Source organism: Echinops telfairi, unplaced genomic scaffold, assembly GCF_000313985.2.
Source record: "Echinops telfairi isolate 266 unplaced genomic scaffold, ASM31398v2 ScPeMD7_4;HRSCAF=17, whole genome shotgun sequence".
In the NCBI taxonomy this organism is placed as follows: Eukaryota; Metazoa; Chordata; class Mammalia; order Afrosoricida; family Tenrecidae; genus Echinops; species Echinops telfairi.
Window position 1 is genome coordinate 8,676,259 of NW_022103900.1, and position 18,108 is coordinate 8,694,366.

The 18,108-nt window shown below is 37.3% G+C and overlaps 1 protein-coding gene and 1 non-coding gene across 4 annotated transcripts in view; both read left to right on the plus strand.

Annotated features, from left to right (window-relative positions):
- TTC21B (tetratricopeptide repeat domain 21B) overlaps positions 1-18,108 on the plus strand; it is an 81,528-nt gene that overhangs the window by 19,035 nt on the left and 44,385 nt on the right. For all 3 annotated transcript variants that reach the window (XM_004703772.2, XM_045298541.1, XM_045298543.1), the window contains 8 exons: positions 1,456-1,540; positions 2,697-2,795; positions 4,353-4,545; positions 5,643-5,740; positions 6,053-6,253; positions 15,287-15,416; positions 16,833-16,990; positions 17,842-18,066. In XM_004703772.2, coding sequence (XP_004703829.1) covers positions 1,456-1,540; positions 2,697-2,795; positions 4,353-4,545; positions 5,643-5,740; positions 6,053-6,253; positions 15,287-15,416; positions 16,833-16,990; positions 17,842-18,066 — 1,189 coding nt within the window. The remainder of the gene's footprint in view (positions 1-1,455; positions 1,541-2,696; positions 2,796-4,352; positions 4,546-5,642; positions 5,741-6,052; positions 6,254-15,286; positions 15,417-16,832; positions 16,991-17,841; positions 18,067-18,108) is intronic.
- Positions 5,203-5,366, plus strand: LOC115872979. Its single transcript, XR_004048169.1, has one exon. It is a non-coding gene; the product is annotated as a U1 spliceosomal RNA (small nuclear RNA).

Sequence of the window (18,108 nt, forward strand, 5' to 3'; positions counted from 1 at the left end):
AAACAGAGATAGTTGTATCAAAGGGTATTGTATTTTCTAAGGTAGTGTCAATCCAAACCCACTGATAGCAATAAATTCGACTCGTAAAATACCCCCGGCTCCTTTTGGTTTCCGAGCCTGTACATCTCTAGGGAAGCATGCTGCTTCATCTTCTCCCTCAGAGCGATTGCTGGGTTTGAACCCACCTACCTTGCAGTTAGCAGCCTAGCACATTAATTCACTGCACTACTGGGACGCCTTACAGGACACAAGACAGTGGTAAAAATTAGATATAAATATAAAATGGTTCAACAATAGAATTTTTCACTTGGTAACAGTTTTGGTTAATTATGCAGGTTTCCCGCCTTTGATTTATTTATATTTTTGTAAATTGGATTAATGCATTTTTTAATGTTCAGCAAATCCTTGCATTATTTGGTGCCTACAATAAATCTGTCTTATCAAGGTAATTTAAATATATATATATTGTTATGTGTGGTTAGCTAATATTTTATCTAGGGCGCTATAGGATTTCAAGAGATTGTGGGTATACAAGGGAACTTCAAGAAGTTCCTGGAGAAATTCTGTTAATCTTTTAATTCCATTTTTCTGGAAAACTTATTGAAGCCAGCATGTAATTTTTTAAAATTGTATTAAAATCAAGATGCAGGGATATTTTTTTACTGATGCAGTGGAAATAAATTACACATCTGTTAAAGGTGTAAGCAAAGAATCTTGTTAATGGCAAACAGCAGTTTGCAAACAGAAGTAGGGACTCCTCATGGAGCACTCCTAGGAGCACGGGATTGTAGTGAGTTATAAAGCCCCAGGCGGCAGGATCTTGTTCAACCACTTTTTGCAGGTGGTGACTTCCATGGCAAAAAGAATCAGAAAAATAAGATTGATACAAAGTTTTTGAAGAAATTCTAAAATTACAAGTACATCTTAAATACAGAGTATAGAACATATGCATATTTTTAAAGGCATAAAATGACAGTATAGTTAGGGTTAAAGAATACGTTAGTTTAGCTGCCAAATTCTCATGTTTATCACCAGATCTGATGCTATGTTTGCTCAGCTGAATGGACTGATTTGATAGCAGCCATTTCTACCCACAGATTTGAAGTCAGCAGGACAACGTGGGACAGTCGTATTTTCCTCCAGAAGCCGTTTGTAGCTAGGTGATGATTGCAGTTGAGATTATGCTAAGGTGCCGAACATACCTGTGACAGTGGAGCCATTTAAGACAAGTTCAGACCCCGTCACAATCTTTAGCCACATCAAGTCCTTGGGTTTAAAATGTTCTTCCTAGGTGTAAATAGTGAGGCTGGTAATTGTCAAAAAGCAGATGTTATTGTATGAATTTCCAATCACTTATTTGAAAAATTGGATGATAGACCAAGGAGTTGGCTTTTCAAGCCCACAAATTTTAAAAGATAATTTTACTTCCACACTAACTGTAATGTTTTTCTGCAGGTTAATGCTACAAGATAATAAAAATGTGGAAGGACTGAGAATACTGGCTCTTTACTATTTGTGTAGGGAGGGGGATATAGAGAAGGTAAGCTGTATTATTTAAATTCCCTTATTAAGAACATTTTCTTATAAATGAACACACACAACTGCCTTAGAACTTTGAAATGCTTTTAGAAAGTGTATATAGATATTTTTTAATTGACATTGACAAATTTACCCCAACAATAAGAGTAGCTTCTTTAAGTCAAATAGCAAATCAAAACTATTTGGTGTAATTGCCCTTGAACATCCCTTAAACCATGAACTGCTATCTATGTGGTTCTCTCTCTATAATGCCTATTCTGTCTATACGATGCATGTCAGCACTGATAGTACATATGGATGAACACATATGTATCTATGTTCTCTTGCCCTGCCCAAACATGTAGTATAAGGAGGTGACTTTAACAAGCAGCTTGATTTACTTATAGTTGAGGTAGGACTTAGATTTCTGATTTGAGTGAATATTTCCCATCACTTTGCTTTCTATTCAGCAATTCATGACACTGCATTTCATGGTACTGATCGCAGTCGCCATCACGTAGCAGCCTTCCACCATTTTCTTTCTGGTTTACCACTGTGTTCATCGTGTTCGTCCTGCCCCGTCCTTTCCTGCCTTCTGAATTTTGTCCCAGGACAAATTTCATTATGGTTAGTTTTTCTGAGGCGTGGGGACCCCTCTGGTCTTGTTATCCACCCCATATCACTATCTATTGTTGGCTGCACACTAAGCCAAGGGAGTGAGGTCAGTTCCAGCCCTGAAGTGACACAGGGAGGTTTCATTAGTCTCCATCAAACCAGTAAACTGGCATTTTTTTATTATTTTGAGTTTTGTGCCCATTTTTCCCACCCTATCCAAGGCCCTCTGTTATGATCTCTTTCCGAGCAGTCAGCAGTAATACCCCGGCACCGTCTAGATCTTTTGGTCTCAGGGTAGTAAGAGGCTGAGGGTCTCATGGTTAATTGCTTAATTGTTACCATGTATCTTTGATTTTCTTCACTGTTCTTTGATCTGGTTGGGATAGTATATGATTTAATTGGAAGAAAGGAAATTTGTAAAACTATAGGTCTTTTTACATAAAAATAATGATAAATCATATCTATCCATACAAGTAAATATTTTATTAATGTATATGTACCTGTATTGTGTGTTTATTTTTTCGTAGTACATTTAAAAATGATGCTGATTTTGTTTATTTCAGGCTACTTCCAAGCTGGAAAGTCTAGCAAATACATTGGAAGCCATGGAACCCCAGAATGCTCAACTTTTTTATAAGATCACGTTAGCCTTCAGCAGAACTGTAAGAGTACCTGCTATGTACCAGAGCTTTGTTATCTGTCATAGAGCGTATAAAATAAGTCCAAACGCCACATAGCCGAGAGTAAAAACACAATACGCACATGAATAAGTGAACTGCTCTTAAGAATGGATATTTCGAGGAGAGATGGTTTCCAACTGAGCCGTGAAAGATAGGGACGTGCATTCGAGGCAGAGGACATAGGAGGTGCTTGACCTCCATCAACATAGGGTGTGTGACTAGGGTTTTCTGTGTTATTTTGCTTTTAATCTGTTTACAAATAAGAAAAGGAAGGTGGGTAGTAGATTGTTTTGGTGGGGGATATTATTGATTGCATCTGATACCCGTTCCACTGTTAGTCAATTCTGATTCACAGTAACCCTGTGTGGGGATGCCAAGGGTATTGAGCTTTATGGAGCAGACAGCGCCACCTTTCTTCCTTGTAGAGGAGTGGGTTTGAGCTACCAACCTTAACATGGTATAAGAAGGTTAGCAGAAATGGAATAGAAAAAGTAGAAACGCAGAATCCATAAAGGGAATGAAAGGATTGAAAAGTTGCATAATAAAACTCAAAAACCAAACAACTAGCACACATAAAAATTGAAAGAAAAAAAGAATATTGCTGATCCAATGCTTGAATAAACTCAAAATTCTAATTTGACAATAACGATTGTTAGGTTATATGAATTTTAGGGGGGGGAAATCCCTACAATTGAAAATAATTCAAGTAGAGGATCATGGAGAATTAATAATAATAATGGGTACATGAATGAAAAATATGTTTTAATATTGTTTATGTTGATGATTGTGCAACTCTTTAATATATTTAAACCATTGAATTGTATTTATGTGCATTAAATGTCAGTAAAACTGTTAAAAATTATTATCAGGTAGGGAGAGTAATTTACCTTTTTTTATTTGCCTTCCTGCCCAACATCATTTTAAATACTATTGTTTATTTAAAAAAACACATAAAATTCAAAGACATCATTTTTTTTAATTGTCATCTTATTATCAAGGGTGCATGGGGGAGGGGAGGGGAAAGGAGGGGGACTGGGAAAGGAAAATGAGCTGATTCCGGGAACCCAAGAGGCAAGTGAATTTTGGGAATAATGAGGGCAACAAATGTATAGATGTGCTTTACACAATTGATCTATGTATTGTGATGAATTGTATGAGCCCCAATAAATTGATTTAAAAAAAAAGAAAGTTGTATATATTCATAACATCCTAGTTTTTGATTCAATAAAATATATCTTGTCTGATTTGTAAAATAATCTTTAGACAATTTGAAATAAGAGTTCTAAAAAATTGTTTAACCGTATTATTAGAAAATATGTACTTTTCAAGCTAGATATTTTTTTAAAACACTATTAATCAAGATACTTAAGTTTTTATAACTACTCAAGATATTTAAATTTTGGTAGTGTAGAAACTTAATATAATAATTTGTGTTTCTTTTTCTTTGTGTTGCGTCTGTGAAGTACAAATAAAGACTTAGAACCATTAGCCTAAGTAGAAGTGTTTGACATCAATTGTGCTTTTTTCTTTTTTTTCTAGTGTGGACGTAATCAACTGATCCTTCAAAAGATTCAAACATTGCTAGAAAAAGCTTTTCGTTTAGCTCCTCATCGTTCTGAATTTGCTACAGAACTTGGATACCAAATGATTTTACAAGGAAAAGTCAAAGGTGCCATAAACTGGTATCAGACTGCAATGACACTTGATGAGACTAGTATTTCTGCACTGATGGGTATGAGCAATATTTCAACAAATGTGCCTCATAGAAGTGCAAATTGCTGTCAATATATGTCAGTAAAGAGAAAATGTAATGTATAGATATTTAGAGAATTTCAAGAAAAATAGGCTTTTAACTCTAATGGGCGTAATATGCCCAATTAGTCAAAAATAAGAATAAAACAACTCAAAAACCAACCAAACAAAAAAATATATAACTAAACTCAGCTGCTGTCAGTTGATTCTGACCCATAGTGACCCTGTAGGACAAAGTAGAAGTGCCCCATATAGTTTTCAAGGATATAACCATTGCAGAAGCAGACTGCCATGTCTTTCTCCCGGGGAGAAGCTGGTGGATTTGAACCGCTGATCTTTTGGTTAGCAGCCGAACACTGTGCTTCAAATGAATATCATTCTCTACTATCCACAAGAAGGAGCCCTGATGGCATGGTGGGTTATGGTTATGGTTTGGGCTGTCATCCTAAAGTTCAGCAGTGTGAACCCACCAGTTGTTCCACTGAAGAAAGACGAGGCTTTGTGCTTCCACGAAGATTGATAGCTTCAGAAACCCGCAGGAGCAATTGTTCGCTGCCCTTCAGGGTCACCATGAACTGGAATTGACTCAATGACAGTGAATGAGTGCATGAACCACAACCAAAAACAGTTATGTGCAATACTTACCTGGCAGGGGAGACACCATGATCACCAAGGTGGCCTTCCCAGGGCGAGGCTGATCCATTGCACTCTGGATGTGCTCACCCCTGCGATTTCCCCAAATGTGGGAAACTCGACTACATAATTTGTGGTAGTGGGGGACTGCGTTTACGCTCTCCCCTGAAAGGAAAAAAAAAAAAGTTAAATGCCTTTTAAAAAATTAAAATTTTAGTTTCTAAATGATATTTTGAGAATAGATTTTTTATGATTCATATAAATTATTATTTAGTGTATGATATGTGTCCAAAGCAGCCTATTTTATTTTCAACCTGTTTTTTCATAATACAAGATTTTTATTGTGACGAGTAAGAACCTTGTTCTGTAATGTGTGTTTTAGCTTAAAATGCATGTGCCTAGATTACTGTGGACCTTGACGATTTTTATCTTGTTTGCTGTTAGGACTAATCCGGTGTCAATTAATCGAAGGTCAATTACAAGATGCAGATCATCAGTTAGAATTCTTTAGTGAAATTCAGCAGTCTATTGGAAAATCTACGGTACAGTATAGTAACAAGATATCTACACCCATTTATAAAATGTAAAAATATAAATCATTTTTACTATTTAGTATTGGCTTAAAAGACTAGTATACATTAGTTTATGTTATTTTTTTCTTAGTACTTTACATCAAGAAAAATTCTATTTTAAATATTCTGCTAAATTATATTTTAAATATTCTTGTAAGTTAATATTTGAGCTTGAAAAGAATCATTGCACCTGAACTCCATTTATATACATTTTCTAACTCAATAGAAAAAAAATGGATTTAAAATCGACTGGCTAATTTATGAAAATTACTTATTTTCTAGGAATTAGCCTACTTACATGCAGTTCTGGCAATGAAGAAAAATAAGCCACAAGAAGAAGTGATCCGTTTGCTAAACGATGTCCTGGACATTCATTTTTCACATCTGGAAGAGTTACCACTTGGCATAGATTATTTTGAGAAGTTAAATCCTGATTTGGTAGTAGATGTTATTACACAATATCTGGATTTCTGTCCAATGCAGGTAATAATCCTGGGACATATTTTCAGGAATACTGTCACACAGATGTTTTACAAATGGTACTAGTACATTATCTTTCATATGTTAGATTACATAGATATCTTAGAATGGTTGTTTTATCTATTGTAGTTAGAATAGTTTTTAATCAGAATATCTCTAGTCATGAATACACTTAACTAATAAAGGTATTAGGTTAAAGTCTTTGTAATTCATAGGATTTATAAATTTTTAGTTTATAAGAACTATTAGAAGTATATCTAATTTATCTAGCTACCTTATGTTTGAATTGATTGTACTAACATCAATGTCAAGTACTTACCCAACCTCTGGACACTCAGAATTATTATGTACAACTTACTGTGCAGTTGTTGGACTGCATTTCTTATACTCAGTCAAACTCCCTTTTAAAAGGTCACGCATTTACTGATCTCTATTTTGTTCTCTGGAGGGACAAAAAGCAAGTCAAAGTGAAGATAGTTTCTCATTTGTAAAACAGAACATCAGAGTTTGGATATTAACTTACATATTACCCTAATTTTTTTCCTGTTTGCTGTAAAACTCCATGTTCTCAACACCCCCATCTCCACCCCCACCCCCACACCGTTGCTTTTTTTAATCACAGAGTTTTCAGATCCCTGGTTTTGAGCCCCAGCATATCCTTTATTTTGTGTTTGTCTCTCATTAAGCTGCGTTACTCTTAGTAACTGTGTGTCACTGTAGTGATTTGTGTTTGCTGTGATGCTGGAAGCTATGACACTCTTGTAACAGATACCAGCATGGTCACCCCAAGGGAAGAGGTTGCAGAGGATCATCCAGACTAAGAACAGACATAGGAATAGAGTGTCCACCTCCGAGGAATTCGCCATTGAAAACCTTATGAATAGCAGCGGAACACCGTCCGATACCAAAGGCCTGCAGAACAAGCAGAACATTGTCAGAGATGGCGCCAGAAGCTCAGAAGGCACTTGAAATATGACTGAGGATGAGCGACCTTCTCGAAGTAGAGTCAACCATAAGGACATGGTTGGAATAAAGCCTCCAAGATCTTCATTTGCTGATGGGGCATGGCTCAGAGTGAGAAGAACCCGCTGCTAGTGTCTATTAGTATAAGAATTTGGAAAGTGTGAAGTATGCATCCAGGAAAATTGAATGGCATCAAAAATGAAATTGAACATAAATTGATAATCCTAGGTGTTAGTGAACTGAAATGTACTGATAGTGGCCAATTTGAATCAGACAATCTGACACAATATCAATGCCAAGACAATATCAACAGATTTAAGAGGAATGGCATCACATTCATCATCAAAAAGGACCTTTCAAGATCTCTCTTGAAGTACTGTGCTATCTGATGGGATAGTATTTATCCACATACAAGGAAGTCCAGTCAATGCAACTTTATTCAAACACCAACTACTAATACTAGTGATGCAGAAATTGAAGAATCCTACCGACATCTTCAATCTGAAATCGATCAAACATGCGGTCAAGATGCATTGATAATCTTTGGTGATTGGAATGTTCAAAAGTTAGAAACAAAGAAAGGGACGTTTTTCGAAATGATGGCCTTGGTGATAGAATTTTGCAAGATCATTGACTTCTCCATCACGATTATCTTTTTCTCCAACATAAAGGATGACCGCACAGGTGGACTTCTCAAGATAGAATACACAGAAATCAAATTGACAATATCTTTGTGAAGAGAAGATAAAGAATCTAAGTTTTAGCAGCTAAAACAGCACTAGGGGCCAATTGTGGAAAAGATCATAAATTGCCCATATGTAAGTTCAGGTAAAGCTGAAGAAAATGATAGCAAGTTCATGAGAGACAAAATACAACTTTGAGTTTTTTTCACCGGAATTTTGAAAACAGATTTGCTACATAGAACACTAATGACGAAAGGCCTGATAAGCTGTGGGATGGCATCAAGAATATCATTCATGAAGGAAGCAAGAGGACATTAAAAAGGGAAGAAGATCAAAGTGGATGACAGAAGAGACTCAAACTCACCCAATTCTATAGCACCTAAGGCAAATGGAAGAAGCAAACGAAGTCAAAGGCTGAACTGAACACTTCAAAAGGCAGATTGAGAAGCCTTGAGTTGCAATCTTGAAAGATTCTATGGGCAAAATATTGAATGATGTGTGGGAGCCAGTAATTGAAGAGAATAATTAAACAGACATCAGATAAGGCATGCAAGGGCTCAGCAGAGACCAGAGAGAGCACGTGAATGTTTTCTTTCACCAACTTACTTACACACCTACATGTATAACAAGGTGGGCAGTGTCCTAACCTAGATGTCCCTAATTTCACTGGGGAAGTAAAGTAACACCAGTGCTGGGGGCAGTTAGTAGTGACTATCCCCTGAGCGGAAAGAACAATAGCAGTATGTCTGCTCTTATAGATAAAGCTGGTAGCCAGATAGGAATCAGCTGTGTGCTTGTAAGAGGTATCATACTTATATATTATAATGGAAAAATGAGGTGGGGGCAATTTTTAATTATGATAATGTGACTGGGACTTTTCTGCAACTCACAAATTCCACCCGGAATTCTGGCCTCCCAGGCTTCTTTAATCATGAACAGAGAATTTGCATACACTCTCTTCCCTATCCTGTTTCCCACAATGATGCAGGAAACATCAAAAGAATATGAAAAGAATATACCGAGTCCCTGTGCCAAAAAGAAGTAGTCAACTTTCAGACAATTTCAAGAGCCAATAGTACTAAAGGAAGACGTGCAAGCTGCACTGAAGGCATTTACCCAAAATAAGGCTGTAGAAATTGACAGTACCAACTGACATATTTCAACATGCTGATTTAGCACTAGAAGACAGCATCACTCAATTAACTATGCCATGAACTGAGATGACAGTTAATTGGAAGACATCCATATTTTCACACATTTAAAAAGAAAGGTGACCAAATAGATATGTGCTAATATAAAACAGTATCATTGATATCACAGGTAAGTAAAATTTTGCTGCAGATCATCCAACAAAGGTTGAAATAGTACATTGCCAGATTCGGAAGAGGACTTAGAACATTGCTGATGTCAGATGGATCTTGGCTGAATGCAGATAATACCAGAAAGATATCTATTTGTGTTTTATTAACTATGCAAAGATATTTGATTGTATCATAACAAACTATGCAGCATCTTCAGAAGAATAGAAATTCCCAAACCCTTGTGCTTATTGGGAACCTACCCTTGGAATGAGAGGCAATTTGTGTGAACAGAACAAGGGGGATACTACATGCCCTAAATCAAGACAGGTGTGTGTCAAGGTTGTATCCTCTCACCATACTTGTCCAATCTGTATTCTGAGCAAATAATCAGAGAAGCTGAATATGTAAAAGAGGAAGGCTTATTAGCAACCTGTGATATGCAGATGCCATAACCTTGTTTGCTGCAAGTAAGGAGGACTTGAAGCACTTAAGATCAATGATTGCATCCTTCAGTATGGATTACAACGATTGTGTTAGTCTGGGTAGACTAGAGAAACAAATCCATGGACACACATGTGTAAGAATGATTTATATACAAGAGCAATTGAACATTGAGAAAACATCCCAGTCCAGATCAAGTCCATATGTCAGATATTAGCCCATATGTCTGATACCAGTCTATGAAGTCCTCTTCAGATTCATGAAACACATGAAATGATGCCAAATGTGGAAGATCACAGGCCGGTGGGTAGAAAGTCTTTGGATCCACTAGCGTTGGAAACATCTTAGCGCTGGCAGGGGTCTCTGCATGGTCTCTCCAGGACCCAGGGCTGCATCAGAGTGGATCATGTGTTTTGTCAGCTGCTGTGTCTCCCAGGGTGTGGCAGTATCCCACCTCCAAGGAGGAAATACTGGAATTCCCAAAATCCTTAGGTGAAGGCTATGCCCACACGAAAGCCTCATTGGTTATGGCCTGATTGACAGGCTAGACCCTACACTTAATCCTTAAATTGACAATTATATAACTACCACATCAATGTAAAGAAAACTAAAACCTTCACAATTAGACCATTAGGTAACATCATGATAAACAGAAAAGAATGAAGTCCCACTTTGACTTGCTTGGACCCACAAGTTGTGTTCATGGGAGCAGCAGTTAGGGAATCAAATGATACACAAGACCTTTTAGACCTCTTTATAGTGTTGAAAAGCAAGGCTGTTATTTTGAGGACTAAGGTACACATGCGCTAAGTCATGGTATTGTCATGTGTCTCATGAATATGAAAACTGGTCATTGAATAAAGAAGACCGAAGAACTGATGCATTTGGACTATGCTGTTTGCAAAGAATTTTGAACGTACATGACCTGCAAAGAGAACAGACACCTGTCTTGTAAGGAGTACAACGAGAATGCTCCTTAGAAGCACAGATGGTGAAACTTCATGTGATGTACTTTGGACATGTTATCAAGAGACCAGACCCTGGAGGACATCATTCTTGGTAATGTAAAGGGGCAGCAAAAAAGAGGAAAGCCAAGATAGATTGACACAGTGGCTGCAGCACATGGCTCAAACATAAGAACAATTGTGAAAATGGCCCAGGACTAGTTGGTGTTTCATTATTGTACATAGGGTTGCCATGAGTGAACCAACTCCACTACCTCTAATGACAACTCGAGATATGGGGTTGACTTGCACGACATGAGTAAAACATCTCCTTCCTTACTCTTTATGTCATCCACCTTTATTTTTTTAATTTTTGTTTACTTTTAAAAATTGTATTGGGCGCTCTTAGGGCTCTTATCACAATCCATACATATATCCATTGTGGTCAAACACATTTGTACATATGTTGCCATCATCATTTTCATTCTACTTGAGGCTTTGGTATCAGCTCATTTACCCCCCTCCCATCCCCCCCCCTCCTCACGAATCCTTGATAATTTATATATATATATATACATACATATACACACACGGTGAACCCTCGTTTATCGCGGTTAATCTGTTCTAGACCCTACCGTGATAAATGAAATTCCGTGAAATAGGATTCCTTATTTGTAAATCAAATATTTTCGTAGTTAGAGCATAGAGGACATGAAAAAACACCCTTTAGTCACCATTACACTCGTATTACCCAATTTATTAAACGAAAAAGGGAAAATATAGTAAAACATTTTGGACGTTACAATTATCATTTATTATTTATTATATTATTTATGGCATCAAGCATGTACAGTATGAGCCAATCAGTGGCAGTAATGACAGAGCATGTGCTGTTACGCAAAAGCCATGATAGAGTGAAGCCGCGGAAGGCGAAGCGCGAAGTGGCGAGGGTTCACTGCATATTTTTTTCATGTGTTACACTGACTGATGTCTTCCTTCACCTACTTTTCTGTTGTCCATTTCCCTGGGTGGAGGTTATAGGTAGATCATTGTGATCAGTTCCCCTTTTCTCCCCCCACCTTCCCCTTCCTCTCCTTGTATTGCTACTTTCATTATTGGTCCTGAGATTTATCTGTCCTAGATTGCCTGTGTTTCCAGCTCTTAGCTGTACCAGTGTACATGCTCTGGTCTAGCCAGATTTGCATGGTAGAATTGGGACATGATAGTGGAGGGGGGAGAGGAAGCATTAAAGATGTATGTTTCATTGGTGCTGTCCTACACCCTGACTGGCTCGTCTTTTCCTTGTGAACCTTCTGTAAGGAGATGCCCCATTGTTTACAGATTGGCTTTGGATCTCCACCTCTATACTCCCCTACATTCACATTGCTATGATTTTTTGTTGTGCGTCTGTGATGCCTGATATCTGATGCCATCGAGACCTCATGATCACACATTGTAGCGTGCTTCCATGTGAGCTTTGTTGCTTGTCAGCTAGATGGCTGCTTGTATATCTTCAAACCTTTAAGACCCCAGATGCTATATCTCTTGATAGCCGGGCACCATCAGCTTTCTTCACCACATTTGCTTATGCACCCATTTTGTCTTCAGCAATTGTGTTGACAAGGTAAGCATCACAGAATGCTGGGTTATTAGAACAAAGTGTTTTTGTGTTGAGGGAGTACTTGAATAGAGTCCCAATGTCCTTCTGCATAAATATATATACATAGAGCTGTTTCCTTATTATTATATATATATTTGCATATGTATATGCCTTTATTTAGTCCTCTATAAATGTCATTTGCCTCCTAGTTCTTTCCTTTCTTTCCTTTTACTTGTCACCTCTATCATGTTCAGCTTTCATTCAGGTTTCAGTAATTCCTCTCAGCTACATTGCCCTTGATCAAGCCCCACCAGGCATCCTATATCCTCCTCACCATCAATTTTAGATCACTTGTTCCCTTGTCCCTGAGTTGGTTGACAACCCTTTCCTTCCCCAATCCCTCCCCCTCCCGTTTCCCTCCTGGAACTGCCAGTCCCATTGTTTTCTCCTCCAGATTGATTATCCATCTCTATTTTTTACAAATAGCATGAATGACATGTATTAACTTTCAAATGCATGCATGAGGAGGAAAATAAAAATACAATAACTAGAGTATGAAAGGCATAGAATACTTTATCTCAGCTACTACTTTTCCCATCTTTCATTCCTAACCTCCCTTGTCCTTATTGTACTTTCCTGCCACATGAATCCATCACCTGCATCCTTCACTGTTCTGCTTCGTACCCTGCAGTGGTTCCACACTGCCTTTAGTTCCCTCTCCCTCTCTGTCTAAACTTATCTCTAAGCCTTCCCTTCTAGGAACCAGTAACCTGAGTAGACCTCGTTGCTCCTCGAAATACTTGGTATCATCACACCTCCCACGCCTTGCTCATGCCCTTGAGTCTATTTATAATTCTAGTCTCACTCCTCTTCGTTTGTCTAATCTTGTCTTTTAATCACACTTTATTTTTTAACTTCTATGCAATTCATAACTAGAGCCCTTAAATTTATTACTAATGTCATAAGACCTACATTTTTCCCCATCACATTTTATCTCATTAGATGTTTCCTGTAATTCCAAAGAATTGTATTTCTTTTCAACCTGTATGTCATATGGGGCAGGTGGGTGGGGGAAGGGTTTCAAAGAATTTGTAGAAAAATTGAATGAAAGCTATGTGAATTTTTCTACAAAATTTCAGAAGCCCCCTCGTAGGTTAGTTTTTATGCTTATGATCATCTATCTTTGCTGTACCTAGTAACAAGATAGTTACTCATATGAATATTACGACATTTTTACATGCAGAAAGCTTTTCCCAAATGTTGCCAATCCATTAATTAGCAGCCCCTTTTTATAGGGAGAAAAGAGATATAAACCACCTAACTTTATTATGCCCAACATTTCACCCTAGGAGTATCATGAGTTAAACTTTCAAATACTTTATCATTAAAAGCAAAGTATTTAGCATTTTTGGATCTGCAGTCAATAACTGTATTAACATGAGCATAGAGAAAATGACTTCTCAGGGAACAAATTCTACCTTTTTAATGATCATCATATTTTCATCACTTTTTTTTTAAACTAACAAAGAACAACCCTTCTAGAATTATGCTTTGGATTGTTCTTAGTCTTACTCTCTCTTAAGTTGCTTGGGAGTTGGAATGTATTTTTAAATATTCATTTAATACTCCAGATTCAATGAAATCTTTATTGAGTACTCATCACAGTATTGAGACACATAAATATCCTTAATACCTATAAAAGAAGTAAGTCTAAATGGGAAACAGCTATGGAACTGCATGAGATAGTATGTCATGCTGTTTGATTACGCAGATTGTAAGTGTTGAAGATAGGTATTCTAAATAATAGTGGTCATAATCCAAATATCTTTTTGAGAAAAAATTTTTCCCTTCCTCATTATACATGAGAACTGATACTGTCTCTTACAATAATAATGGCTTGTTAGTCGATTGTAAAGCGGCCACATCCAGTTGAGAATCTCTGTATGTAGAGAAGAGGGGAGGGGTTTCCTTCATAGTAAGACAAGAGAGTGGAAAGGAACATTTGATATTTAAATTCTAACATATTCCTAAATTGTGATTAAATGACTATTGGATAAAGATTGGTTGGATAGACAGCCATTCAAAAAATAATAAAAATCCAAAATTGTAAGCAAATATTGTACTGCTGTATCATAATCACTATTAATCCATTAAAAACATTGAGGGCATATATGTCTGACAAAAAACGTGTAAACTGTGAAATAAAGCAACATTTGATATAGTATGTGATAAATAAGGAGACCAGGGAAGAACTGATGCATTTGAATTATGATGTTGGTCAAGAATATTCAAAGTACCGTGGACTGCCAGAAGAACAAACAAATCCATCTTGAAAGAAATATAGCCAGAATGTTTCTTAGAAGCGAGGATGGTGACTTCGTCTCATGTACTTTGGACATATTTTCAAGATGGACCAGCCTCTGACAAAGGACATCGTATTTGATCAAAGAGAAGGTCAGTGAAAAAAAGATAAAGACCCTTGAAGAGATTTACTGACCGAGTGGCTTCAGGAATGAACTCAAACAGCACCAGTGGTAAGGGTGCTCAGGACTCAGCTCTGTGTCATTCTGTTGTTCATGGGTCGCTATTATGCAGAACTGTTTTAACAGCACCTAACAATAGGCATATCTTATACCTTCCAGTTTTGCAAGATTTTTTAAAATGTGAATTCGTCAAAAACAGCTTGCGAGTACTGTAAGGAGAGGGAGAGTTACGGATCTGAGCAAATCTCAAGTAAGACCTAGCACTAGAACTCAGATCGCCTTGACTCTCCAATTTTAGCAAGAAACTACCTTTCGGTTATCTTTCCTTTAACAGATCTTTCTTGAGAACTTTGCTGATTTGATATGTGCGTTCTGTATGTTATCAAATAAGTAATTACACAATAGTTATCATTTTGCTAACCAAATGCTACTACTTACATAGTTTCTTTGATAAGGCTCAGAGAAATAAATGAGTGTTACAAAAATGTAATAAAAATATTGACTATAGAAAGAGAACTTGGGAGAAATTCTAGTTGTACTAGTCACCCTGAAGTGAATATGTTTCAGCTACATTCTATTGAGAATGTGCCCTGTGATGACTTGCTCATTTGTTTTGTCTAGCCTGCAAGCCCCGGGCAGCCTCTTTCTTCATTCCTCAGACGCTGTACTTCGGTGCTTGAAATTGTTGTAAGAACTGTACCAGGTCTTCTGCAAGCTATTTTTCTAATAGCAAAAGTGAAATATTTATCAGGTAGGGTATACCTTCAAAAAATTTATAATGTTTATTCTGATAGTGATAGAAGCAAAGATAAATAACTGAAGCACTCAATAGAAAATAAAATGCACATTTTACATGCATAGAGATATTTAATTTTAATCCTAAATAAAATTGCATATAGAGTTGTGGGTTTTTTTCTTTTAATTACTATAAACATCTCTGGCTCAAGTGAATTTTTAGGAAAATGCACTGTACTAAAAAAAAAACAAAAAAACAACTAAGGCACATCCTTCAGATGGTATTGCAACTTGCAATAAGAACTGATCATCTTTAATCCACAGCTATTGATTTATTGAAGAATTTATTGGAGTTACAGTCTAGGAAACCCACCGGGGCAGTCAACCTTTCCTGTAGGGTCAGCATGAGTCTGTATTGACTTAGTGTCCATGAGTTTTGTTTTCTTACAGATTCATTGATGTCATCGAATTTTAGACAATATGAGATGTGCTGATTTATTCCTCTTTGGATTCTGTGATTGGCTAATTATTGCTAATATAAAATCACTTTAGTGTTAATATTTTAGAACACAGACAAGTATAAAGACTAAACAGCAAAATAGATCATCAAAGAAAGTTCATAATAGAACTTTTTAATATTTAAATCCATTTTTCCATGAACTTTTTGAACCATATATATGGTTCATCTAGAGCCATGTTTGTGTTCCTGAAGAAGCTAAATTGTCCACAAGAATGGATATGTAACTCAGACAGGCATGTCTTTTGTTTTTTTCCCAAGGGAATTAGGGCTGCAGCTAATTAAGACTATGATGGTGTGTGTGTGTGTGTGTGTGTCCTGTTTCCCAACAGTTGGTGACCCCTTTCTCCTCTGTAGACACTCAGCAGTCTTCTAGATTCAGCACCACATCTCCATTGTCTTTACAAAAGCAAAGGAGATTGTGATCTCCTTCTTACTGGATAGTGTTCATTCTCCTCAGCGTCTTTTTTCCAACCTGAATGCACTTCCTGTGTGCTTTTCCTTCGTTGTAATATACCGCCTGGGGTTATCGCCTTCACCCTTGTCTTTCCTAACCCCACAGAGGGTGGTCATTTGTCTTCCAAAACTTCCCGTGCTTTAACCTTCCATTGTGTTCCTTGTTCTTCATTCCCAATTCTTGGTGTTAGATTGCATCACAATAACAAATAATTTCTTACCAATGATTACACTTGATGGCCCAGTGATGAACTTTAATACTGTTTTAATAAGTTACTGTACTACTCTCCCCATTTGTTTTTCATGAACACTTACCCTAAGAAAAAACGTTTTCTGTTTTTAGTTCCCAGGAAGGTTGAGCCTTTGGGGAAGTAGGCAGTGAAACTCCTCCCCTTTCCCCCTGGGAGCTCCTGTCCATAACAGTTTTCAGTGATAGCAGTGCTTTCTTTCCCTCATCAGGTGATATGGAAGCAGCTTTCAATAATCTGCAGCATTGCCTAGAACAGAATTCTTCTTATGCTGATGCTCATCTCTTGATGGCTCGAGTTTATTTGTCTCAAGAAAAATTCCAATTGTGTTGTCAGTCTCTTGAACTTTGTCTGAGCTATAATTTCAAGGTGAGTTTTCCACACTGAAAGAAACCCTGATAGCACAGTGGCTAAGTGCCCAGCTGCTGACCGCAGGACTGGCACTTGGGAATCCTGTGGGTAGTCCGCTTCCACGCAGATCACAGCCTGGGGTCCCCAGGGGGAAGCTCTACGCTTCCTGCTAGGTTTGCTCTGAATCATCATACACCAGTCAGTAATGAGTGCCCAGCTTGAGGCGGGTCCGATGGACTTTCAGCAATGTGTCCACACTTCAATCCGTCTGAATTTTACCCTGTAATACTTTGCTAATAAACGTCTTGACTGGAAGAAATTTTGGGAATCAGGAGCAATAGAAGAAGTAAATAAGAGACACCAGTGGCACAGTTTAAAAAAATCAACAAGAACTTGGAGAATAAAAGACTTAGTGTCTCACCTTTCTCCTCTCTTTCTCTGGGCATAGGTTTTCTTTAAAATTTATGTCCTAATTTGCCTTACGGTTACTGTGAGAATTATATGTAATAATGATATGTTTGCAACAATAATTCTATAACTGGGAACCTTCAATAGTTTGTATGTGTTTGGTAAGCTTATAACTTTGTATTTCTCATCTGTCATAGCTATATTTAATCAACCTTTTTTCTCCTCTAGAAAGATCTTCAATAATTGTAGTGTCCCTGAAACATAGAATCTTACTTAAATATAACAATCAGATGTGTTCTAAGAGGAGAGAAACAGACCTCCCGTATAAAATCACAGATAAAATCCGCAGAGATGCCCGTCCTCTCAGTGCCTGCTTAGGTTGTAAAGTGTTTGTTGATGTTGTAAGGCATGCCAAGGAAGTCTTTCTACTCTCTCCCCACCCCCACCCCACCCCACCCCAGGTGAGAGAAGATCCTTTATATCATTTAGTAAAAGCCCAGGCACAGAAGAAAATGGGAGAGATAGCAGAAGCTATGAAAACCCTGCATATGGCAATGAACTTACCTGGCATGAGGAGATTTGGAGCTTCTTCAACATCTAAAGGCCAGAAAACTGAAATTGATGCAAGTCATCGCTTATCAATCTTTCTTGAGTTGATAGAACTTCACCGTTTAAATGGCGAGCAAGTAGGTCAAGTTGTACTTCCATCATTTATATCTGATAAAAAA